Source organism: Mesoplodon bidens (assembly GCF_964165515.1).
Source record: "Mesoplodon bidens genome assembly, chromosome: 13".
NCBI classification, from domain to species: Eukaryota; Metazoa; Chordata; class Mammalia; order Artiodactyla; family Ziphiidae; genus Mesoplodon; species Mesoplodon bidens.
In genome coordinates, this window is record NC_138169.1 from 24,769,672 (window position 1) to 24,794,964 (window position 25,293).

The following is a 25,293-nucleotide window of genomic DNA, read 5'->3' on the forward strand; positions in this document are numbered from 1 at the left end:
AAAGACTTAAATTCATACCTACCACCATATACAAAAATTAACTCAAAATGGATCATAGATCTAAATGTAACCCCTAAAACTATAAAACTTCTACAAGAAAATATGGAGGAAATCTGTGACACTGGGTTAGCACAGTTTTCTTAGGCATGACACCAAGAGCACAATCTATCTTAAAAAATGATAAAATGGGGCTTCCCTGGTGACGCAGTGGTTGAGAGTCCGCCTGCCGATGCAGGGGACACGGGTTCGTGCCTGTGGGGCAGGGGTGGAGTGTAAGAAGGGACACATGGGGTGCTAGGGAACTTTTAGCTGTGATGGAAATGCTTATTACTTTGATTGTGGTAATGGTTTTACATTGTATTCACATGTCAAAACATCAAATGGTACACTTTATGTGCCATTTATGTACCAGTCTACTGAATGCCAATTTTACCTCAATAAAGATGTAAGAAAAACATGTCACCACACACAAAAATTCTTCCTAGGAAAATCAGAAAACTAAAGATAAGTCCAAGTGAGGAAAACCTCCTTTAATCCTCTCACTAGAAACATTTCCTAAAATGTTTTGGTATGCACTTTTCCAGAATTTCCATGCAGTGTCTGTTTTCTTCCAAAAATAAGACACAAAATAGACAGTTTTGTATAACTTGGTGAACATGTCACCAACATGTTTTTACAGCTGAACACTCCTATATATGGATATACCAAAGTTTACTCAACTTCATTTCTACTGCTGGACATTTAGGTTGCTTCTAAGTTTTCAGCTGTGTAGAAGGGTCTTACAGCTCAAGCTACAGTCATCACCCCATCTTCTTTGTTCAGTTCCAAGTTTTTTTTTTTTTTTTTTTTTTTTGCGGTATGTGGGCCTCTCACTGTTGTGGCCTCTCCCGTTGCGGAGCACAGGCTCCGGACGCGCAGGCCCAGCGGCCATGCCTCACGGGCCCAGCCGCTCCGCGGCATGTGGGATCCTCCCGGACCGGGGCATGAACCCGTGTCCCCTGCATCGGCAGGCGGACTCTCAACCACTGCGCCACCAGGGAAGCCCCTCCAAGTTGGTTTTATGATGCGTGTTCCTCTCATCTCAAAAAGAGTTCCCTGTTGCAACTAGTTCCTTGACTAGCTTTTATATTGCCAGCTATCCATTTCAGGGGGAAAGGTATGGAAGATCAAACTTTACTCCAGTCGCAAACCACATCGAAACCCGGTATTTGGATCATACTCTATTGTGAATTAAGAATTGCCAGAACTGGGCTTCCCTGGTGGCGCAGTGGTTGAGAGTCTGCTTGCTGATGCAGGGGACACGGGTTCGTGCCCCAGTCCGGGAGGATCCCACATGCCGCGGAGCGGCTGGGCCCGTGAGCCATGACCGCTGAGCCTGCGCGTCCGGAGCCTGTGCTCCGCAACGGGAGACGCCACAGCAGTGAGAGGCCCGCGTACCGCAAAAAAAAAAAAAAAAAAAAAAAAAAAAAAAAAAAAAAGAATTGCCAGAACTAACTTATACCTGAGGAAAAGTCTCACCTCAGACTGGGCATAACCAGCTCTCCAGCGCAGCTTTAGGGTCCCCACATCTAACTCAGTTATCCACTTCAATGAAAGACCTGGTACTTTTAATTCAAAAGCACATAACCTAATACAGTCTACTCACCACTGCTACATAGGAAGGCTATGATTTTACTCTGTTAGCTAATCAGAAATGAACTGTTTAAAAAAATAGATATTAAATAATAAAAAAAAAAGAAATGAACTGTTAAGTCAGTTTCCTGATAATGATACTTTCTCCCAATGCATAAAACTCTCACAGCTAAGAATGAAGCCAGCAGCAAAGAGCACTGTCTCCAAAATTGCTGCCCCCACTTCTCAGAGACTGCTCACCTACTATCCTGCGCACCAGGGAAGGTCGATCTGTATCTAACTCTTTCTTCAGACTTTCCATTGGCGAACTCCGTCCTGAAGCTGGGTAGAGGGAGGCATGCCACTTCTCAGGGTCCCAGACACCATCACTGCAAGTCAAAGGGCACCAACAGTTAGCACTTGCACCATGAATAACACATGTAGTTTAATTTCTACTACTTCAGGTGACAGGTTATGGAAACCCCTTTCCAATATAAAACTTCATGGTTGCCATCAGAATGGTTCTCTCTTTTAAGATGAAAACAAAAACAACTAATAAATTCAGCAATACATTGTTGTTGTTCACATAATAGCAATAGTCACTTGAAAAGCAGTGGTTTGTGCATAAATGAAACATCCAGACCACAAACCTTGGGGTACATATGGATTATAGTATCTATGCCTGTCCTATACAAAGAAATGCTCCATAAATATTGATTACTCAGTTTACTGAAGATTAGTACAGGGAAGAAAAAGCCCCTTAATCCTCTTATTGGAAGCAGCTCCTGGAAGGCTTAGTGTATATTTTCCAGAATTTCTATGTACAGTCTCAGTTTTTCCCACAAGTAGGACAGACAGCTCTTTAAGGGCCTAAAGTGTGTAGTCTGGGTTTGACTTTGTTACTCCCACGCTACTGATGGGGTGGCAGGTGGTGCAGTGTGCAGAGGAGAAGCTTTGGAGCCCAACGATCTGGTACCTAACTCTAGCTCTGCTAGGATGAGAAACTCTTTCCTCCATCTCTCTTATTTTCATTATTATTATTAGGCACAATGTCTCCACTTCAGAATCAAAGGGAATATGTGCCCATGATAACTATTTTATGCCAAGAAGAAACAGCTGTAACAAGAAAATTCAATTTGAGGCATAAAAAACCTTTACAGCTTTAATGAAGGAAAAACAAAACAAAAACAAAGAAAACCCCCAGCTAATCTGAGACTTAGCAAAAACTCCTAACCAATTAGAATCGCCATTATTCAAGTATCACCCTCACCAGGGGAAAGTGGTGAAGAGTCCAGATTTAGCAACCTTCTGAACTGTCCATGTACAAAATTTTAAAAAGCGTGTGCTATTCTATCAAAAAATTAAACACTATATATATTAAAAAAATGTGGGCCAATATGAACCATCTACCTTGATATTTAAGAAGTGACCTTAAAGTCTTAAGATAACCGTAAGAAATACAATGTAGGGTTATTCTAAGAGACTTTCAGACCATTTTTAGCTATAGCCTTCTCAAACCAAAGCTTTCTACCTTATGAAGGAGCCCAAGATGCAAAAGGGCTAATGTGGGGACTTCCCTGGCAGTCCAGCGGTTAAGACTCTGTGCTTCCACTGCAGGGGGCTCGGGTTCCATCCATGGTCAGGGAACTAAGATGCCGCATGCCGTACAGTGCGGCGAAAACAAAACAAAACAAACCACCCCCAAAAATCTGAATGGTTGAATGGTTCTCTTGTTTGGGGGTGAGGGGTGGGGGACTGATAGAAGGCCCAGAGTCCTCCTGATCGTCCTGCACCAGGCAGGCCTTTGAAGGACCCTCAAAGCACAGTGCAAAAAACCACTGGTAGAGAGAAAAGACTCTGGTCAAGTCTTAATTCTGCTTTCTGACAATGTGCCTTTGACCAATGTGTCATTTTCTAGTTTTAGTTTCATCACCAGTTAGTTGAAAGAGAATTGGTTTAGTTGTCCTTAGAGTTCCTTGCAGCTTAAATCTCTAAATTTCAGCTAATTAATAACAAAGCTGATGAAGACAGTGCAGTGAGATGCTATTTAGTCATGTTCATAGCTTACGTGCAATTTATTTGTGTGGAAGCCCAATGTCATTACCCCTGAAATCTCCCCACTCGTAATTCCAGCAAAACAATACAACTCCATTTATTAAGTTTGGTGTAACAAGAAGTTGACCCCCCCACCCCAGATACCTGTCGTATTTCTCAGAGAGGCACGAAGGCCTTTGTTTGGAATGAGGGCGTTCTTTAATATCCAAGAGCTCCTCCTAGAAAGAGAAATCATACGGTGATTTTGAACAATATTTCTTGGGCCACATATTTTCAACTTATTTTTGTTACCAGTAACTGACTGTCTACCTTAAGCAGTTCATACAGTTCTTATTTATTTACACCCTGACTTATTCCAGAAAGGACCAGAGTCAGCTCAAGGTTCTCACCAGAAGCTCAAGCAGAATTGGCAAATAACGTAAGTGATCAGTTTATTGCTAAAACACACCCTCTCATAAACTTCTGTCCAATAATATACCCCACAACACTGAACGCTGATCAAGGCATGGTAGCTTCAGGCTTACATAAAATCTTCAGCTACGGGCTTCCCTGGTGGCGCAGTGGTTGGGAGTCCGCCTGCCGATGCAGGGGGCACGGGTTCGTGCCCCGGTCCGGGAGGATCCCACGTGCCGCGGAGCGGCTGGGCCCGTGGGCCATGGCCGCTGGGCCTGCGCGTCCGGAGCCTGTGCTCCGCGATGGGAGAGGCCACGGCAGTGAGAGGCCCGCGTACCGCAAAAAAAAAAAAAAAAAAAAAAATCTTCAGCTATTCTGACTGGTCTTAAATGCATTAGATGCCAACTTACAAGGGGACAGATTTTTTTTTTTTTAATGTACATGGTCCTTTACCCCTAAACACTTCAGTGCCTGTTTCCTAAAAATGAGCATATTCTTTCACAGCCTTTTTTTGTGGCTCTATGAGAGAATTAAGCCCTATAGAAAATAATTTGAGTGACTATTTTTCCATTCTCCCAAGGATTATACTTGGCCAGTATCATTTTAGATGCACAGGAGAGAAGAGACTCTATTACATACAATGGATGCCTTAGGGCATAAGGGCTCACTTCTGCAGAACCTGGTTGAGAAGTGCTGTCAGTTTTATACAACCAGTTATCAATACCACTTTATCCCTCTGGATTCCAATTTTGTCAAATGACCCAATAATGTCCTTTACATTACGTTTTATTAGAATCTAACACAGGATCCAGTCTAGAACCAGATATTGGTTGTCATGTCTCTTTGGTCTCTAATCTGGAACATTTCTACAACTTCTTTTGTCTTTTATGACATTAGCATTTCTAAAGAATAAAGCCTACTTTTTTTTTTTTTTAAAGAGAACATTGTTCATTTTAGGTTTGCCTAATGTTTCTTCATGATTAGATTGAGGCTAAGCATCTCTGGAGCAGAATACTAACCTAAGAGATGTCCGCCTCAGAGCATCACCTCTGGATGCCTATGTCACCCATCTGCCCCTCATCAGTGATGTTAACTTGATGTTAACCACCTGATCAAGGTATTCTCCAGTTTTACTCTTTAGTTACTACATTCCCACTTGCAATCAGTACGCAATCTGTGGGGGAGACACTTTAAAATCATCCAAATATTCTGGCCTTCATCAATATTTCCCCATAAATTTAGCATCTACTGGTGATTCTGAGCCAAACCAATCTTGATTTTTCAACTGTAGGCCTCCCTCCATAATTACCAGTCAGGCACTTGACAGTCCACTGTAAATACAAACCCTCCCTTCTTCCCCTTTTATTTACCTATTTATTATTGACATGGGCTCACAGATTCCCAGCTTTTCCAATGGTCTATAATTCATTAATGTCCTTAATTATTTTGGTGCTCAAATTGAGAGTCTCTTCAAGCTGGCTCCCGCATCCTTTTGACATGCCCCATCATTTTTTAAAAGCACTTTCTTACTTTCTATCTTACGTTGTACCCATCCTGTCCTAACCCCAGAGTCAGCCATTTCTCAAGAAATCCAAGTTCCTTTAAGTGGGGAATAGTATAATAAATCAAGACTTGGGAACTGGGTATCCTCATTTGCTTCTAGGCCCTCTCAGCAGAACTAGGAAATATGTGTAGTTATATATGCACACGTGTGCACACACACACACCTGCTCATACACATGCATACACACAAAACCACTGCCTCCTTTTTATATAAACATTTTCATAGTAAAGTTAAAAACAGCAGTTCCCAAACTCTCAGTACCAGTAAAATGCTACAACTGCCTTGCAAAAAAGCATATACCACTGTGCTACAGCCTCTCCAACACCCCCGTCACAGGCCTCACAACAGAATGCTTGCTGCTTCTCTGATCACTGCTTCCCATATCTTGGGGTAAATATGGAGGGATAGAGTTACTCTCTCAGCCTACAGGAATCACAGCATATAAGCATGTCATGAAATTACTCAGTATCATCAGACACCTGAGGCACCTAAATGTTTTCTCCATTAGGTGAGAAATAGCAAAATGCCCTAGAACAAGATGACATTTTAGTTTTAAAACCAGAATGTCAATTATTTACATTTATTTACGATTCATTTATGAATTATGTCTTATTAATTGGGTAGAAATACCTAGAAAAATTTGGAAGTCTGAGATAAACAGAATTCCAAATATAAGGAAATGTCTAAAGGCTACTCAAAATTCTGAAAAAACTGTCAAAGTACTGACATATCACCTGCAAATTGCCAGTAGAGACTGGAGTCCAGTGAAATCTGCATGGTGAACACAGTGTCAGAAGGGCAGGGGTGACACAAATTTGGTGGTGAGGGGTGGGGAAGATGGACCAATAGTAGTTATGATGATTGCAGATGCAACAATACAGAAATCCTAAGAACAGTAGGGCTTAAAACATTTTCCAGTAAAAACAGGAAGGACCTTGTAATATAGGAAATACTTATACACTACAGGAAAAAACACTGCAAAGCAATCTTCTGCTATTAGAAGCAACCCAAAGATTATTACATATCCCCTCACTCCACCACCCTCAAATCCGAATTTTAAACTAAGAACACTAGTATACTATTAAACCAAGGGCAATATATTTCATACTTAAATATGTATATTCTCAATATACAAAAAGTTTCTAAACAATGAGGCTCTGTTTGAAACTTTTAACTCCAAATGATAATAGGGAGCCCAAGTGATAGGTGTTCTCTATTATTAGTACAGCTGTTTGCTGAAACGCTAATGATTTTATCTATTTATTTAGGAGTCAACTTGCAAAGATTAAAATTTTAACACAGCCGCAAAACATGTAGATGGACCAAAATGTTCTATTTGCAGGGATCAAAAAATATTTGAACAAAGGTAAAAAAAAAAAGCCTTACAAAAAAGGGAAATGAGGAGGCTAAGGAGAGATGACAACTAAATGTAATATGGTCTCCTGGATGGAATCCTGGAACAGAAAAAGGACATTGTTAAAACTAAGGAAATGTGAATAAAGTATGGACTTTAGTTAATCACAATGTATCAACATTGTTAATTGTAATAACTGTACCATACCAATATAAGATATGCTCCCAGTTTTTCTGTAAATCTAAAACTGTTCAAAAAAATAAAGTTTACCCCTGTCTCATACCATATACAAAAAGAAACTCAACATGTATCAAAGACTTAAACATATGAGCTATGACTATAAAACTCTTAGAAGAAGACATAAGTATAAATCTTCATGACCTTGGATTAAGCAATGTTATTTAGCTATGACAACAAAAGCCTAAGCAACCAAAGAAAAATGATAAATTTGACTTCAAATGTAGAAATTTTTTTGCTTCATATGACACTATCAAGAAAGTGAAATGACAACCCACAGGACAGGAAAAAATATTTACAAATCACATATCTGATAAGAGTCTAGAATATAGAGAGAACGCATACAACTCAACAACAAAAAGACAATAACCCAATTTAAAAAACAGGTAAAAGATCAATAGATTTTTCTCCAAAGATACACAAATGGCCAACAAACACATGAAAGATGTTCAACATCATTAGTCATCAGGCAAATGCAAGTCAAAACCACAGTGAGATACCATGTAATGTCTACTAGGATGGCTATTTTTAAAAAAAGGGAAAATAAGTATTGACAAGGATGTAGAGAAACTGGAACCCTCTAACATTGCTGATGGGAATGGAAAATGGTGCGGCTGCTATGGAAAATGGTGGCAGTTCCTCAAAAACTTAAACACAGTTACCACATGATCCAGCAATCCCACTCCTAGTTATAAACCAAAGAAAAATGAAAAATTATGTTCACACAAAAACTTGTACACAAATGCTCACAGCATTATTCACAACAGCCAAAAAGTTTAAACAACCCATGTGTCCATCAAATGATAAATGGTTAAACAAAATGTGGTAAACCTATACAATGGAATATTTAGCAATAAAACAGAATAAAGTACTCATACATGGTACAACATGAACCTTGAAAACACTATATTAAGTGAAAGAAGTCACATACTGTATGATTCTCTTTATATGCAACGTTCAAAATGGGTAAATCCATTGAGTCAGAAAGTAGGTTAATGGTTGCCAGGGCCCGGGGGAAGGGGATAAGGGGCGGGGGTGATTGTTAATGGGTAGAGTTTTTTTGCCAAGATGAAAATATTCTGGATTAGATAGTAGTGATGGTTGTACAACTTTGTGAATTTACTAAAAACCACTAAATGGTATACTTTAAAAGGGGTGAATTTTATGTATGTGAATTCTATCTCAACAAAAAAAAATTTTTAAGTAAATTAAACTAAGAGGTTTAGTTACCAGAGGTTAATGTTTTGTTTAATTTCTCTTGTTACAGACTTACTGCTCTAATCACAGATTTATAAATGCCAACTACTCTTGGATACAAAAGAGTGGCTCAGGTTGGTAAAAATGTTTTAATTTTCCCTCCCATATTATTCCAGTTTTCTTTGTTGACTTTATACGCTTGGCATATTCTAGGTGTGAATGCTCAATGTATAAACTTGACAGGCCTGTAAGAGCGCAAAGTGGAGCAGTGGGCGAGTTGCACACAGGCATCAACCACGCCAGCAGCACCAACTGTGCCATGGTATGCCTCTGACCAAATGCAATGCCCAAAACACAGCCCACTTGTCTACAGAGGATGAAGAGCAATTTATTAATAGGCTGAGAACTGGGGAAACCAAACAATTCTTGGATTGAATAGCTCCTAGGATTAACTTTAAACATCTAGCTCAAACTACAGGTACTGTTCTTGAGAGCAGGGCTTCTTAAACCAGTTTCATGGCATCAAGGAAATCATACACAAAACGCATTTGTGCAATTTCTGCAATGAGTGTTCATCTCCAATGGTTATCCAAAGACCTCCAATGGACCCCACAGAGGTTAAAAAGTAGTGCTTTAAACCAATCACGTTTCTCAAAATGTGGCCCAAGGTCCACCCCAACATTTAGGGAAAAATGAGATCCTCCTCATTGGGGTTAGAGAACTAAACCTGTTACCTTCAGCAATGTCTTAAGTTGCTTAAGATGGTATCCCAGCCTGAGAGGATCCCCCAGTTAAGTGGGGAGGAGAGAAACCATAAGCTAAGTCAACACAAAGTTTGCTCTTCCATAACTGTCCACAGAACACTTCCTGTGTGCCATGCTTAGTGGCCAGCACAGGCAGATGACTGTGGTCCCTGGCCCCACTGCTCTCCAATCTCTCAAAAGAAGTCTTCTTGAACTTGCCATCTCAAGAGTCCTTAACAGCAACTATTCCTGGAAAGGAATCCCTTTGGGATATCTTCAAAGAAAACCTTCAAGTTTGGCTAAAGGCAGAATACTTCAAAGTGCCCATTTTGAACTGGGAGTGCTCCTTCCCTATGAGTGTTTCAGGAGGGAATGTGAGAGTACCCTTTTGTAGAGTCCTGACAATCCACAGAAACTTACATCGTGAACAAGTTCACTAAAATTGTCATCTGGACAAGAGAAGAGTTATCAACAGAGACCTTAATTTTTGCATAGGTTACTAAAACCTGACCAGACAAGAACAAGCTGCTAATTGGCTAAGAGTCCCACATCCAAGGAAGTATAAACACATTTTCTTAGTTTTAGCAGCCTTCCTTAAAGAAAATGTGTCAAGCCTTCCCGAACAGTCTACTTGGGAATTACTAATATGGACACCCACTTTTCAGTGATCAGAATTAAAGTAGAAAGCAAATGATGTGAGTATAAGCTCAAAGCATCAGTGGTTAAAACCTTATACAGTTTCTTTCTGCAGAAATCCCCTGCAGAAGCAGCTATGCATTCTGATGACAATCTGACGTTATAGAATTTCACACAAGTCACTTATAGAAGGAGATGAAAGGGGAAATGTTCTTTACGTCCGTGAGCTGAATTCAATTCACAAGAGTAAAAAGCCCAATTTTTTTTTTTTTTTTTTTTTTTTTTTTTTTTTTTGCGGTACGTGGGCCTCTCACTGTTGTGGCCTCTCCCATTGCGGAGCACAGGCTCCGGACGCGCAGGCTCAGCGGTCATGGCTCATGGGCCCAGCCGCTCCGCGTCATGTGGGATCTTCCCGGACCGGGGCACGAACCCGTGTCCCCTGCGTCGGCAGGCGGACTCCCAACCACTGCGCCACCAGGGAAGCCCCGAGGTCCCTCTTTTTTTTTTTTTTTTTTTTTTTTTTTTTTGCATGGTACATGGGCCTCTCACTGTTGTGGCCTCTCCTGTTGCGGAGCACAGGCTCCGGACGCGCAGGCTCAGCGGCCATGGCTCACGGGCCCAGCCGCTCCTTGGCATGTGGGATCTTCCCGGACTGGGGCACGAACCTGTGTCCCCTGCATCGGCAGGCGGACTCTCAACCACTGCGCCACCAGGGAAGCCCAAAAGCCCAATTTTTTATGATTACCATGGATATTTTTATTTTACTGTTAGTGGTCTGAGCACCCTAGAAGTGCCCCAGTATCTCACCTATGTGTGCCTGGCTCTTCCTAAAGAAAGCAGATGTCCCTAGAGCAGTGCTTGGGTTGGGTCCCCCTTTGACCTCCTCTTCTAGTCCCCACCCTCCACATACCCACTAACATTGGGCTTGGCCCATCAGGCTCTCAGATGGTTGCTGACTGACCTGATATTTCAATCTATGAGTCACATGACTTTTTTGAAAGGCTTAGAAAGCTTTTAAAAATAGATGACAATGGGGTAATGGCATTCATAGATGACAGCCAGGGCAATGGTGAACGAATGACACAGGGGGTGCATGAGATACCTTCCACCATCCCCCATTCATGAGGTTTGTTGCTAAAGGGGCACTGTTTAGAACAGTTCTTACAGGCAGGTCAGGATGCAAACTGGATCCTGCAGAGCTGATAAGCAGGACTCAGCACCTGAATTCACCCAAGCCTCTAATGGTGGCTGATTTGATGCAAAGACTTTCTTCTATTGAAAGGATTTATGTGAAGCTAAGAAAATGGGAATGGGGGAAAAAAAAAAAAGGAAACCTTGCTTTTTCTGTTGATCTGGCCAAAACAATAAAAATAAACCTTGGCTTTTAAATGCGTTTATACAATCGATAAAAGCAATGTAAAACATGAACTAAGCAGGTAAATAAGTACCAGAAGGAAACTTATGAAAATCATTTTTAGGGTGGTAGCATTACATCTACATAGTGCTTTCTGGTTTCATATTAAAATGGAGATGGTTACTGTGACATTTAGAAAATAAGCACCTTGATCTAAAGGTGGTATCTAAAGAAGCTATCTTTCAGTATCTCCCCCTACCTTCATTACATCATAAGCAGTTTTTTTGTTTTGTTTTGCGGTACCCGGGCCTCTCACTGTTGTGGCCTCTCCCGTTGCGGAGCACAGGCTCCAGACGTGCAGGATCATCGGCCATGGCTCACGGGCCCAGCCGCTCCAGGGCATGTGGGATCTTCCTGGACCGGGGCACGAACCCATGTCCCCTGCATCGGCAGGCGGACTCTCAACCACTGCACCACCAGGGAAGCCCCCATCATAAGCAATTTTTAACATGTATTGTGTGCCAGCCACTTTTCTAAGCACCTGATATTCATTTTCTCATTTATTCCCCACAAAAATCCTATGGGTTTGGGCTTCCCTGGTGGCGCAGTGGTTGAGAGTCCGCCTGCCGATGCGGGGGACATGGGTTCGTGCCCCGGTCTGGGAGGATCCCACATGCCGCGGAGCGGCTGGGGCCGTGAGCCATGGCCGCTGAGCCTGCGCGTCCGGAGCCTGTGCTCCGCGGCGGGAGAGGCCACAGCAGTGAGAGGCCCGTGTACAGCAAAAAAAAAAAAAAAAAAAAAATCCTATGGGTTAGATACTATGCTATCTGTATTTTACAGAGGAAAAAGATGAGAGTCAGAGAAGTTGAGAATATGACTGAAGGCAACACAGGTTAAGGAGGTGGAAGAGTGGGGGATCCCAAACCAGGCAGTGGGGCTCAGTGGCCCCTTACCCTCTCCTCTCCAGTGATTCTCTTGAGAGGACAGGGGAAGGTGCCCAACCCCTCCCAGCAGCTTTGTCACTCAGTGATGGGTTTGTCCCAGTCCAGTGGGACTGCTGGGAACCCTGAACAAACTGCCACCTCCTTGGGCAGGCTTCCCCTAAGCCAGCTCCTCTTACAGCACCCCTTCCTGAACCAAAGATTTAGGAAGGGGTGCTAGAACCACAGATTTCTATGTCAGACGTTCCAATTGTGAAATGACTGGCTCCTTATCTAACTAGAAGTTCCCACCATGAGGAAGGAGGAGATGATACCCAAGGGGGCAAGGGCCCTTAATCCCAACTTTTCAAGATGACTTAAAATCGGAACAGGTAGGAAAGAGCAGTCAGAAGACAGTATCTATGGTGTTGCCAGCCAGCCCCCTCTAAGAACTTCCAGTTAGGTTTCTGGACAGCTGAAACATTAACATGGTATCATGATTTTTTGTACCACGATTCTGCCTTCCCCCATATAAACAGGCACCACTATTTTTATACTAGCTTAGAAGTTTATAGCTAAGTGCCTCACTGAAATGACCTGTTAGAGCCTACTATTCAACTCAGTTTATGAGATACACATGAAGTTATCAAACAAGATCTTTGTATAGCAAAAACTGACCATCGGACTACTGATTTCAACCTAGAATTTAAATCAAAGAGTATTTTCAAAGGCTTGACTTCAAGTCTTGCAACTGATTCTCTCCAAGAAGGCTAGAAGGATTACTCATATCAGTCCACTTCAGTTGCTTGTCTGTTTTCTTAATGATTTTAAAGCAAAGACAGGGAATTCCCTGGTGGTCCAGTGGCTAGGACTTGGTGCTTTCACTGCTGGGGCCCGGTTTCAATCCCTGGCTGGGGAACTAAGACCCTGAAAGCTGTGTCGCATGGCCAAAACAAACAAAACAAAACAAAGAAACAAAGCAAAGACACAAACATGGCTGTACCACTGTGACCAACTGCCCATCAGTCACAAATTAGGGTGGCCTCCTTTAAATATCCCTACAATGACAAATAAAACAGTGCCAATTTATAACCAGTCAAAGTAATGAAGAGCACACAGGTATAACTCAGATAATCCAACACCTATTTTTCAGCTGGTAGATTTAACATGCATGGTTAACATTGGTCAGTATCAAGCTGAATATTCTGAGTGTCCTCCGCTTTTATTCCGTGTCCAACTGGCAGGTGACAGCATTCAATAAGGAGTCAGTGGCAAGCTACAGGAGCAAAGGAGAAACAGCACAAAGTACGTAATACTTTGTGACCTAAGAAAATCAGTCTGTTCGCTTGAAGAAAAAAACATGGATCAGAATAGTGGGACAGGCCAAAGCATTTCTATTTTGTACTTCAAGCAGAAGATGGTATCACTAATAGAAGAGCAGGTACTACATCTCAAGAACTGGTAAACAAGGACCACTGATGAAGGTAAGAAAAAGCTGAATGAGTCCCAAACTTTTTCCACTAATAAGCCTCACTACCTCCTGTTTTCTAAACTAATGGTTCTCAAACTTGAATCTGAGTCAGAATTCTCTGAATTACTTGTTATTCAGCCGGTGATGGCTGGCCCTAACCCTAGAGTTTGATTCAATACCTCTGAGATGGGGCCCGAGATTTTGTATTTCTAACAATTTACCAGATGATACTAAGTGGTAGTTTTGAGGACCACACTTTGAGAACCACTGTCTAAACCAGTTTTAATCCATGACTTTTGATGTGAGACCCCACTCTATAACCTCCCAAAGTCTTTCAACACAATGCAATCACTTTAGAAAAATGCACATTTGAATACTACCAAAACATAGCTTTTGATCTTAGGAATCTGGCCTGGCAAAATGGACCCGAGTGGGTTTATAAATTAAGGGCTCAAGACCCTCAGGATAGCAGGTGCATATAATAAAGCTACTCCTAACCATCCAAATTAATAATCACTGAGGCTTAGGAGTAGGCCTGAAAATTCCCAATGTGACCCTAACTTGAGTTCCTGAGACATTCATGGAAACACAATGGACACCAACTGAACCCTGGGGAGTAACTATGCCCCTGAGTTGCTTGACAACATCAACACCATATTTCAAGTTCTCCACGGAAGACTAAAGCGTTGCTACTCAAAGCATGGTCAGTGGACCAGAAGAAAGGGCACCACCTGGGAGCTGGTTAAAAGGCCACATTTTGGGCTTCCCTGGTGGCGCAGTGGTTGAGAGTCCGCTTGCCGATGCAGGGGACACGGGTTCGTGCCCCGGTCCAGGAAAATCCCACATGCCATGGAGCGGCTAGGCCGGTGAGCCATGGCCGCTGAGCCTGCGCGTCCGGAGCCTGTGCTCCGCAATGGGAGAGGCCGCAACAGTGAGAGGGCCGCGTACCACCAAAAAAAAAAAAAAAAAAAAAAAAAGGCCACATTTTCAAGTCCACCCCTGCCCTAACGATCAGAATTCACACTTTACCAAGGTTAACAGGTGATCCCCAGACACATTAAGGTTTGAGAAGCAAGCTGGACTAAAGGATGTCCTACCACACAGGAAACTCTGGTCTGTTACCTTGAAAAGCACTCACCAAACACCTGAACTCCTCCACCTTCATGGGGAAAAAACCTCGAATTCTGAAGACTATTCGTGTTATCCCATAAAACAACTGAATACTACTAAATGGAGAAGGGTCAAAGCTTAAGAAACCCTCTCATCTGGCCAGTGTTTTTCTGACCCTGTAGTTAACTACAAATCCCTCAGTTACAAAGGTTTTCAGAAAAGACATCACTTACAAAAGTCACTGAGGACAGTTTCCTTCTACTGCTTCTAAACCTTCTAGCTTGTGAACCTGAAGCAGCAGAAACATTACTAAATGTTTTATTTATTCCAATAGTTTGATCCCAATATGTAAATAGGGAGTACGATGGTTCAAATATTATTCCAGCTGTGGAACCAAAAGACATTTATTATAGTGCTCAGAACACTGGACTGTTTCAAACTTCCTTCAAAAGGAAAAAGGCTTAGTTTGCCTCAAATCCCACATAAAATTACCAGAGTGCTGAGAAACATATATATGAAAGCACTACTCTAATACCCCAACCCTGCCTAAACATGACCCTAAAATTGCCATTAACTAAGTACTCTTGAATGAAGTGGAAAGTAAAACTATTTCTAACTAAATTGGGGAGAGAAGACCATTGAATGTAAACTTAAATGTGCCTTAAAGAAATTTTTAGGTTGACAGTTATCTAAGCATGGCAGAATTCTGAGGTTGGATTGTCAAAAATGGGCAAAACTGAGCTTCTCAGTCTTTACTATAGACATATATAAGTTCTACACTAAGAAAGACTAATAATATCTTCCTAAAAATGACATGCATAAAGATGGATATACATTAAAGATAAAATATACATACTACCCTCTGATGAGTGTGTGACAGTGATTCAAAAGCCTCTATGCCTGGACTCTACACGTAAAGTACCAGTCAGAATTTTTGTTCAAAAACTGCTGGGAGACCTGAATTCACATGAGCTTATATCAGTAAGGGCAGTTCAAATCACTTTCCCTTCATTTAATAAGCTTTTCTCCATTCAGATTTCACCTGTCAACATTTTGGGTAATGAATTTAAGTTGTGAAATACTATACAAGCACTCTCAGGTTTGAGAGAAACTATAATATATTTGGGAAGACCAAATCTGAGTGAAGAAGTAAAGTGCTTTGTATCAACTCACATTCTGTCATGCCAAAACAGATTGTATTAACACAGCAATTAACCAAAACTCTTTTACACCTGAAAACACTCTTTTCCTTAAGTTTTTTTTTTATGCTAAAAATGAATATTACTCCAATAGCATCAGATAGTTTATCAAGTAGTTAAGAGTAGTAGCATCAGTACACAAACAAAGCCCGAGTTTAAAATACTAACCAATCAGTATCCTGGGAAGCCAGGGACAATAACCACGTTAGAATCCTTGATGGGGTTCACACCAGGGAAGTAACAGATATGGGCCCAACTAGGACACAACCCTTCCCGTCAACAGTCCCATGCACATTTTATGTACTCCAGCTCAACACAGTTCAGTGGACTAGGAAAGAATTCACTGCTCCGGTCAACCTCTTCAGAAATGTTCAGTAGCCCACAGGACAGTGAAACAATAGCTTCAATAAATATATAACCTTGAGGTGATTCCTCCTCCCCCACCCCCCTGAAAGAGGAGATATCTGGAGGAGTTTTAAATCACCACGAATTTTTAGCTTTAAGTCTTAACTTTTGTTGAGTCCATATGCATTTTACAACAGGAAGTAAAAAAAAAAAAAAAAGAATTAAAAAATCTGGTTACCCTAGGCAAGCACACCAAAGAATATTCCTGTGGGGAGTTCGCCTCTCAAGGAAACATCGATACAGAGGACACTGATTTCTGTGAGGCATCCCAGAGCTGAAATCCTTACTCTATGGAATGTAAGTCAGTAACACACCAATTACACAGCTGTTACAGAATTCGTCTGCCAACATATACTGACCCACAAATTCACACAGGGAATATCGAGCCAATATTCCCTTCACCTGAAGGCTACTTAGAGGCAAATTCTAGTTTAAACTCTGGGTATTCACACTGCAGAAAAAAGTTCAAAGCAATGCTTTACTAAATCTAGTTAATATTTAGTTCACATAGTGAGTCAGAATGAGACTACCACTTTAAATAATACTAATGAAATTCCTACACAATGTTACTAACCTCCTCACCTATAAAGAAACACTATTTCATTAATAACAGAGCCTACTTTTGTATAGCGATGCGGGGATTTGGAGGCCGGTTGCTTCTTCAGGTCAAGGAAGGCATCTCCATTTTCTGTTTCACCCACACTTCTATCCATGGCTCCTCGGTCTACAGTTCTTTGCACCTGGAAGAAATCAGCACAAAACTGTCACCGAGAACAATAAATTTTCATAAGTCCTGACTGTTTAAGAAACGGAAATTCATATCTCTTAGACTAACTACCTTTAAAAAAACCCTCACCCAACAATTATGCTATAAACCAGACCCCACTTGGAAACAGAAACACTGGTACTTAGATACCTCTTCTAGCAAAGAGCTCTAAGCATCAACAGGGTAAGGAAAGGAGAAGTGCAACATGCCCAAATCAGGGTCCAGCCTTTAAGCAGTTTTAATACAAAAAGAAACCAACATTAGTCGCTGCCACCCGTGAGGGCCGTTCAGGCAGTAGTGGGGAAGTTTCTCGGAGTGGGGGCAGGTAGGAGGAGACTGGCTGGAGCTGGGAATCCGGGAAGTCGGGCAGTGGTAAAGTGCCTGTCACTTGCCAATGGACGGCGCCAGCTGCCCCTTGTTACCGGAGGCCAGGGACTGGGAACGGGGCCCGAGCGCCCCTCACTAGGCCAGCTGCACCTGTGGACATGTCAGGGGAGCCCGTGGCAAGCAAGGGGCGAGCGCCGGCTTCAGCTGCAAAACTCAGCTTCCCCTGGCCGAGACCCCAACCCCCAGCCTCTCGCGCAGGCCCCGGCCCAGAGGCCTCCTTCGGAGAATGGGCGGGGACAGTACTCACGGAGGGGAGGCGGGCCGGAGGAAGCGGGGAGGCCGAATACCCCGGCCCGGGCGCTCCGAGCTGGAGCCGGTATAGGCCCGCCGCCATCCGCCCCGGCCGGGCGGCTCGGGCCCCGCCAGCCCGCCCGCTGCCAGCCGGCCGCCCCGCTGGCCTCACGCCCCTGCCCGGCCCCCGCGCGCGCCCCGGCGCTCGCGCTCACGCCCGCGAACCTGGGCGCAGCGCACCCACGCCCCTTCTCTTCCCGCGGGCCCAGGCGCGCGGCGCCCCGAATCCCGGCGCCCCCGCTGCCACCCAGCCCTTACTCGGTGCCTCGGCCGCAGCTCCCCTGCCCGCCGCCCGCGCCGGTCCGAGGGCTGCTCCGCGCGGCCTTCACTCTCGCCCCCCCCACCCGCTCAGATTGTCTCCCTTCAGCCGCCGTAACCGCAGCCCAGCCCTCCGCCCCTCCTCCCCGGCCCCCTCCCCCTTAATAACTCCCTCCACGCACCCGGGCCCCAGCGCAGCCTTCGCCGACGCGCGCCCGGATGTGAGGTGTCCGTGGCGGTGCCAGCCGGAAAAAGGAAACATCGCGGCGCGCTCCTTGGGCGCCGGCCCCTGCGTACGCACGACGGCGGGGAGGCGGAGGCCGGGAGGGGATGACGGCAGAGGGAGGAGGCTTGGCCGGGGGCCGCGGAAGCCCTCCCAGGTGTTCGCAGGCGGTCGTCGTGGGCAGCCCCGGGGAGGACGCCCAGTTCCCACGTGCGCTTCAGGGCGGGGCGGAGCTTGAAGCTCGCGACCCCCGCCCGGCGGCTCTCCAAGGAGGGTTACTGCGGTCATGTAGTGGGTCGGCCGCTGCGTTTGCACGGTTCGCGTCAGCAAGAGAACCCTGGGGCTTCGGCAGCGGGAATCTGAGTTAGGCGAACTTGAGGGCTGTGCGCCTTCCGGTTGGGGTTCGAACCTTGGCTCTTTTTTTTTTTTTTTTTTTACTGGTGGTGTAATCTTGGGCAAAGTTCTGACTTCTGAGTTTCGCTCTTATTAAAATGGCCTCTATGTGTATGAGGAATAAGCGAGATTACGCGTTGCTGCATTAATAAGCAAACTTGCCACGGTTGCTGTTGAATGAGCTACGGGCGACTGACAAATTCATTGAAATGTTCTTTCCTGCCCCATAGCCTGCACGGGAAGAAGTGCAAGTGCGTTTGGGTGAAAGATGAAACTGCGAATGTCAGGCTGTTAGTATGTAGTGCTGAGACCGTCTGACGGCCACACAGACGCACGTATAATTTTCCTCCTCTCTGAACAAATGAGAGTAATTGCCATGCGGGGAGGAAAGGTTTGACGGAGATCACGTGTGAGCCGGTTTCTGCCCAGTGGGACCGTGGAATGATACATGGCTCTGGAGGGAAATGTAATTTTTCTCGCAAAGTATAGCGAAGTCTACATTTCTTTGAAGGGGCCTACTTTCTTTGAGCTTCACCTGTGAAATCAGCCGATTGGGCAGTGATTGAGCACTAAGTTCCCGTCCTTGAGTATTGGCAACGGACAACAAAACAATTACGAAAACTTTTTCTTTTCGTCTGTAATGATGAATAAAATGAGTTTCTCACAACTATCCTCTCTCTGCAAGCCACTGTGGAGAAGTGAAGAAGGCCTATTTTTTTGAAGCTCTTAAATCCTGGCTCTGCCACTCAGTGTGAAACTAGAGCCAGTCACTTCACTTTTTTGAACCTGTTTATTCATCTATCAAAAAGAGATAGCAGGGCTTCCCTTCCCTGGTGGCGCAGTGGTTAGGAGTCCGTCTGCCGATGCAGGGGACACGGGTTCGTGCCCCCGTCCGGGAAGATCCCACACGCCGCGGAGCGGCTGGGCCCGTAAGCCATGGCCGCTGAGCCTGCGCGTCCCGAGCCTGTGCTCCGCAACGGGAGAGGCCACAACAGTGAGAGGCCTGCGTACCGCAAAAAAAAAAAAAAAAAAAAAAAAAAAAAAAAAAAAAAAAGAGATAGCAGTACTTAGTTTTCAGGCTTTAAAGAGATAACATTAAAACCACTGTTCTGGTTATCTTTTGCTGTGTAACAAACTATCCCCAAGCTCAATGGCTTAACCCAACATTTATTTTGCACCAAATCTGTAAATTGGGGTGGTCCTAACTGGGACAGCTGGTCTCTGCTCCCTTCAACATCAGCTGGAAGGCTGTGTGCTAGGAACATCTAATGGCTCATTCACTCACATGTTTGGTGGTTGGTGGTGGCTGTCAGCTGGAACCAATGGAGCTACTCCTGGAACACTTAAACCTGGTCTCTCTGTGGCCTGAGCTCCCTCATAACATGGTGGCTAGATTCCCAGGCAAGTGTCCAATTAGGAGAGGGCCAGACAGTTGCACAGCCTAGCCTCGAAGTCACTGTCTGTTACGCCACATGCTGTTCCTTAGATAGGCATCACTAAGGCTGGCCTATATTCAAGGGAAGAGTGTCACAGAATTTGTGGGCATATTTTTAAATTACCACCAGCCATATATGAAATGTGCTCAAGGCATTGTAGCCATTATGATAAAGGCCTGGCCTGAAGCTCATTTCCTGGGTCCTCTGGTCTATCCTATGGAGGATGTACTCTTCCCCCAGGCTCTTCTTTAATGTCTTGTAGAACCACGTTCTTACCTCTCAAAGCCTTAATCTGTCCTTATTAAAGGAGAAGACGATTATTACCTAGGAATAAAGGTAATCATTTACTAAGGGAGGGCATCTGTGAACTAACTTCTTTCACCTGTGTCATGTAAAAGCTAGATGCTTGCAAATCCTTGTTTCATTGTCGCTTTTGAATGTTATTCTCTTTGGCAGGAATGATAATTTGTAATTCTAAATGCCCCCTTTTGCAACGAAAATGAATTTTCAAATATCAGTATAGGAACCCCTTTGAGAGAGTAAGAGAAAAAAGATTCTACTTCTTTACTAAATATTTGTAAGATCTTGGTTTAGGTTCAAATTCTTGTTTCAAAATTTGGCATAAGGGGACTCCCAACTTTCAGTCAGTTGGGGAAATTAACAGTCCAAGAACAGCAGAGAAGCAAATAGAAATCAGAAACCTAAAAACTTTGAGAGCAGCCTCAACTCAGACCTCCACTGCTCTGCACCTTTCTAAATGAGCTTTTTTCTACTCAGCTTTTCTTTCTACAAGGGTAATCCCTACTTCCAAGAAAATAGGATTTGAACAGTTTCACAGTTGTGGCATCATGTATTCAACGACTACAAAGAAATTATTAAGAGACTTCTGTAAGACCATAGAGCAAATTATTTGCTGAGCCTAAACCCTTTCTGGCACTTTACATCTTTGATTTTATATATGCAAAGTAGTTAAAAGAGTCTGACATCACCAAATGCTGCTGCACTAGCTATTGTTATTCTATATTGTTTTCTAATCTTACCCAATGGGACTAATTATTTTCATTATAATTCAAATGGAAATGCCTTTAATTCCTTCCTAAATTAGTCAAAGCTGATGGTGGTAAATGCACATGACAAAGTATCAGCAAAGCATTTAGAAAGCATGCTTACTGATTTATCATCCTGGATTATCATAATTTATATAAATGTTATTTAATAAAGTACTTATAAGAGTAACATTACAGTAAGTATTACAGTGTTAATCAGGACTTTGAAAGTAACTAAATTATTTTAAAACTACTTTGCCACATAACTTCAGATTAAAGATTGGTTCCCGTGTCCCGCTAAAATGGAACTTCTTTTAAACACTTTTAATTACAAAAATTAACATAGGTAAAAAAATCGAGCAAAAATGCAAATTACCTGTGATTCTAATACCAAGGCACCAAATAAGTTTTTTTCCCTCATGTTTTTAACGTAAAATCTTTCAAGCATTTAAATGCATAATGCTAGCCTTTGCGCTCTCCACCAGAAATCTCAAGTGCTTTCAAATGATGCTTTACAGGGCCTCCCTGGTGGCGCAGTGGTTGAGAGTCCGCCTGCCGGTGCAGGGGATACGGGTTCGTGCCCCGGTCTGGGAGGATCCCGCATGCCGCGGAGCGGCTGGGCCCGTGAGCCATGGCGGCTGGGCCTGCGCGTCCGGAGCCTGTGCTCCGCAGCGGGAGAGGCCACAGCGGTGAGAGGCCCGCATACCACAAAAAAAAAAAAAAAAATGATGCTTTACAAAGCACAGGAGAAAAGGATATAAAAATGCCCTACCTTAATAACCTATAATGAAAAATAATCTGAAAAAGAATAGTGTGTATATATATATACATAAAACTGAATCACTTTACTGTATACCTGAAACTAACAGCATTGTAAATCAACTATTCGTTAATTTTAAAAAAATGCCCTACCTACCGTCTCCCATCCCCACTTTTAAAAATTTGGGCCCACTCTGATCATCTTTTAAATTAATGACTATTTACTAACAATGCTTGTTAATTACATTTTAAAAGTAATGGTTAAGAGACGCCATCAACCTGGGATAATGTTAATTCGCCGGCGGGGCAACCCTCACCCGCGCGGTCAAGATTGACGACCTCCCAGTCTACGAATGCGCGCGCCCCAGGCCCCGGGAACCGGCTTGCGTTCCCCGGAAACCATCGAGAACCGAGAGCCAGAGAGGCTCACGCGGGAGCCCGGAGGTGGGGGAAGGAAGGCCGCGGTCCGCGCCAGCCTCTACAGGGGAGCCTCGACCCTGGTGCTTGACGCGCGAAGCGTAACTCGGGAATCCGCTTCAAAACAGCTCCCACTCCTCTTGTCTAAGAGTAGCAGTGGGAGGCTGAGCTGTGAAAGAAGCGAGTGGGCCACGGAGGCAGAGAGCCCTCCGCGGGGCCGCCCTGACAGCGCGTCCATCCATGCACCTCAGGGCCAACTCGCATTGCTGGGGCTCCAAGGCGGCCACAGGGAGGTGCGTCACCTGCTGCCCTGAGGCTCCGCTAACTCCCGGGTCTCAGGCTGGGCGTCCCTCATGCACGCCGCGTCGCCGTGGAGACGGGGGCGGGGCCGGCGCGAGATCTGCGTCTTAAGGGGCGGGAAAGCGTGGAGGCTAGCGTAGGACGGGCGGGCCTGAGGAGACCAGGCCGCGTCTTCCGGGAGTTCTCTAAGGCGTGAGGCGGGAGTGCTCGGCCTCTCCGACCGGAGCCCACCGACGAGCGCACGTCCCTCCGAGCCTGGCCGGTGACTACCCTGTGGGAGCGTCCGTTTCCTCCTCCTCTAGAAGTGCAGGTGAGGCTACCTCCCCATGGGGCTGAGGTCCGAGAGTTGGAGGAGAGGTGGAAAGGGCGCGCAGGACGGCTCCCGGGGCCCACTTTCCTCGCCCGACGTCCTCTTGCGCGTGTGGGGCGCCGCAGGCGGGTGCCGGTGCCGCGTCAGTGCAAGGCTCGTTAGCGTGCGCGTATCCGAATTCGGGGTTTCTGGATCCCTGCTGCGTGGCCGAGCGACGGGCGAGGGTTTTCAGACCGCAGGGGCCACACCTGAGCCCCGAGGGCCAATTGGACAAACACCCGCAGCGGGAGATGAGTGCTCCGTTTTTATTTGATGGGAGGCCGTTCAGATTTATTGTCAACCTCTGGATTATAGTAAAGATTTGTTGACTGAATCGTGTTAGGGCCCTGAGTACCAGCCCCAGCTGTCCTACTTAGCTGGTGACCTGGGGCACTTCTTCCTTAAAATAAAGATGGTTACCACCTGTTGGGGTGGTTGTATGAAAGCAGGTAATTAATGAAAACTGTTTAGTACTGTGCCTGGCACAGAGTACCAGCTCCATGAATGCTATTTTGAATCTAATCTATACACTCTAGGTGGCATGGTACCCGCCTAAGTGCCTTGGAAATATGAGACTTGGAGGTGTCATGGAAGGCTTCCTGGAAGAAGTAGTTGAAACTTATTCTGCGACCTAGTATATAAATTTAGGTATTTTCTTGCTTTTCTTTAGTAAGATCATTCATTTCTCAGTTATTGTTAGAAGCTGCAGAATACCGTAGAAACTTCTTTAAGATACTTTTACATTTTTCGAATTCACAAGTGTATTTAAAAATTAGTATTAAAACCTTAAATTAGAAAATAGTCTCCAGGCTCTAATTCCAATTTCCATTCTTCTGTTCCTCCTGATGTTATTTGTAAATTGGAAGTAAATAACCTTATAGGTGATATTTCTTGATTTGTTAGGTTTACACGTTAAGTGTTGACCATTCATGGGAGATGCACAGGTTTTCTTCCCTCATCTCACCAACGTGGTTATGTGGTAATTTGTTGTTAATAGTCAGTGTTTACATTATATAACAGATATTCACTGCTGAACCGAGTAGACTAACTGCAACTCTTCCTTTCTCGTACATCCTGTCATTTTTTTCTGAGAATTAATAATTGTCTTATTTTCTTATTTTCCTAGTGTTCCATGCACAGATCACTAATGTTTTTTTCTGAATGCTTCAGTATTTCTCATAAACCTGTCAGTAATTTTTTGCATTCTCTCCAAACCATCAGTTCCATTTCTTTCCTGGAGACTTTCCTCCTCTGCTCTAATCTGATCTGGTGGCTCTTCGCCAGCTGTTCCCAGTTCTAATCCAGAGACTTACTTTCACGTCTGTCCTGGGATTTGTTTCTTTTTACTATTCTTTTGTGTTAGATTCACTGTTGCCCAGATCCCTGGTGTGTGTTTTTTTTTTTTTTTTCCTTGATTTATTTCCTTGGTTTTTGGAGCACATTTTCCTGTAATACTACTACTTCTAGTACTTCTTCCTCCTCTTCTTTTCTTAATAGCTTTATTGTGATATAATTCACATGCCATACAGTTTACACATTTAAAGTGTTCAGTTGTTTTTAGTATATTCCCAGTTATCCAACCATCACCTTAATGAATTTTAGAACATTTTAATTACCCAAAAAAGAAACCCTTACCTATTAGTAAGTCACTTCACTGTTTCCCTTCAATCCTCCCAGCTGTAGGCAACCACCACTTTACTTTCAGACTCTATAGATTTTCCTGTTCTGAGCATTTCATATAAATGGAATCATACAATACGTGGTCCTTTGTTATAGGGGTCTTTCACTTAGCATAATGTTTTCCAGGCTTATCCATGATTTAGCATGTAACAGTACTGCATTTCTTTCTATGGCTGAGTGATATTCCATTGTATGGATATACCATATTTTGTTTATCCATCCTTTAGTTGGTGGGCATTTGGGCTTCTACTTTTTGGCTATTACGAATAATGCTGCTACAAATATTCATGTACAAGTTTTTGTATAGACATATGGTTTCAGTTCTCTTAGATATATACCAAGAGTGGGATTGCTGGATCAAATGGTAACTCTGTATTTGTCTTTTTAGTAACTGCCAGGTGGTTTTCCAAAGTGGCTGCACCATTTTACATTACTGCCAGCAGTGTAGGAGGGTTTCAGTTTCTCTACATCTTCACCAATACTTGTTATTATCCTTCTGTCTTTTTGATTATGGCCATTCTGATGGGTACCTCATTATGATTTGATTTTTATTTCCCTGATGGCTGATGATGTTGAGCATCTCAATGTTCTTATTGGCTGATTATATATCTTCTTTGGAGAAATATCTAGTCACATCCTTTGTCCATTTTTAAATTTGGTTAATTGTCTTTATTATTGAGTTATAGGAATTTAAAAAATCTAGATACAATTTCCTTAGCAAATATACAAATATTTTTCC

The 25,293-nt window shown here is 43.7% G+C and overlaps 2 protein-coding genes across 14 annotated transcripts in view; one reads left to right on the forward strand and one right to left on the reverse strand.

The window, feature by feature from the left end:
• EIF4ENIF1 (eukaryotic translation initiation factor 4E nuclear import factor 1) overlaps positions 1-18,206 on the reverse strand; it is a 41,944-nt gene extending 23,738 nt beyond the window's left edge. For 3 of the 6 annotated variants that reach the window (XM_081252015.1, XM_081252016.1, XM_081252014.1), the window contains exons 1-4: positions 17,650-17,793; positions 16,870-16,989; positions 3,811-3,884; positions 1,873-2,000 (exon numbers count right to left, since the gene is read on the reverse strand). In XM_081252015.1, the coding sequence (XP_081108141.1) occupies positions 1,873-2,000; positions 3,811-3,884; positions 16,870-16,989; positions 17,650-17,736 (409 nt within the window). In that variant the 5' untranslated portion in view covers positions 17,737-17,793. Of the gene's footprint in view, positions 1-1,872; positions 2,001-3,810; positions 3,885-16,869; positions 16,990-17,407; positions 17,608-17,649; positions 17,794-17,951; positions 18,058-18,133 lie in introns of those variants that run through there. The other 3 variants (XM_081252018.1, XM_081252017.1, XM_081252019.1) reach the window with 3 other exon arrangements.
• Positions 18,207-22,650: 4,444 nt separating this feature from the next.
• SFI1 (SFI1 centrin binding protein) overlaps positions 22,651-25,293 on the forward strand; it is a gene marked incomplete at its 3' end in the record, with an annotated part of 77,871 nt that continues 75,228 nt past the window's right edge. For 4 of the 8 annotated variants that reach the window (XM_081251678.1, XM_081251684.1, XM_081251682.1 and 1 more), the window contains exon 1: positions 22,651-22,835. The remainder of the gene's footprint in view (positions 22,836-25,293) is intronic. The other 4 variants (XM_081251679.1, XM_081251683.1, XM_081251680.1 and 1 more) reach the window with 2 other exon arrangements.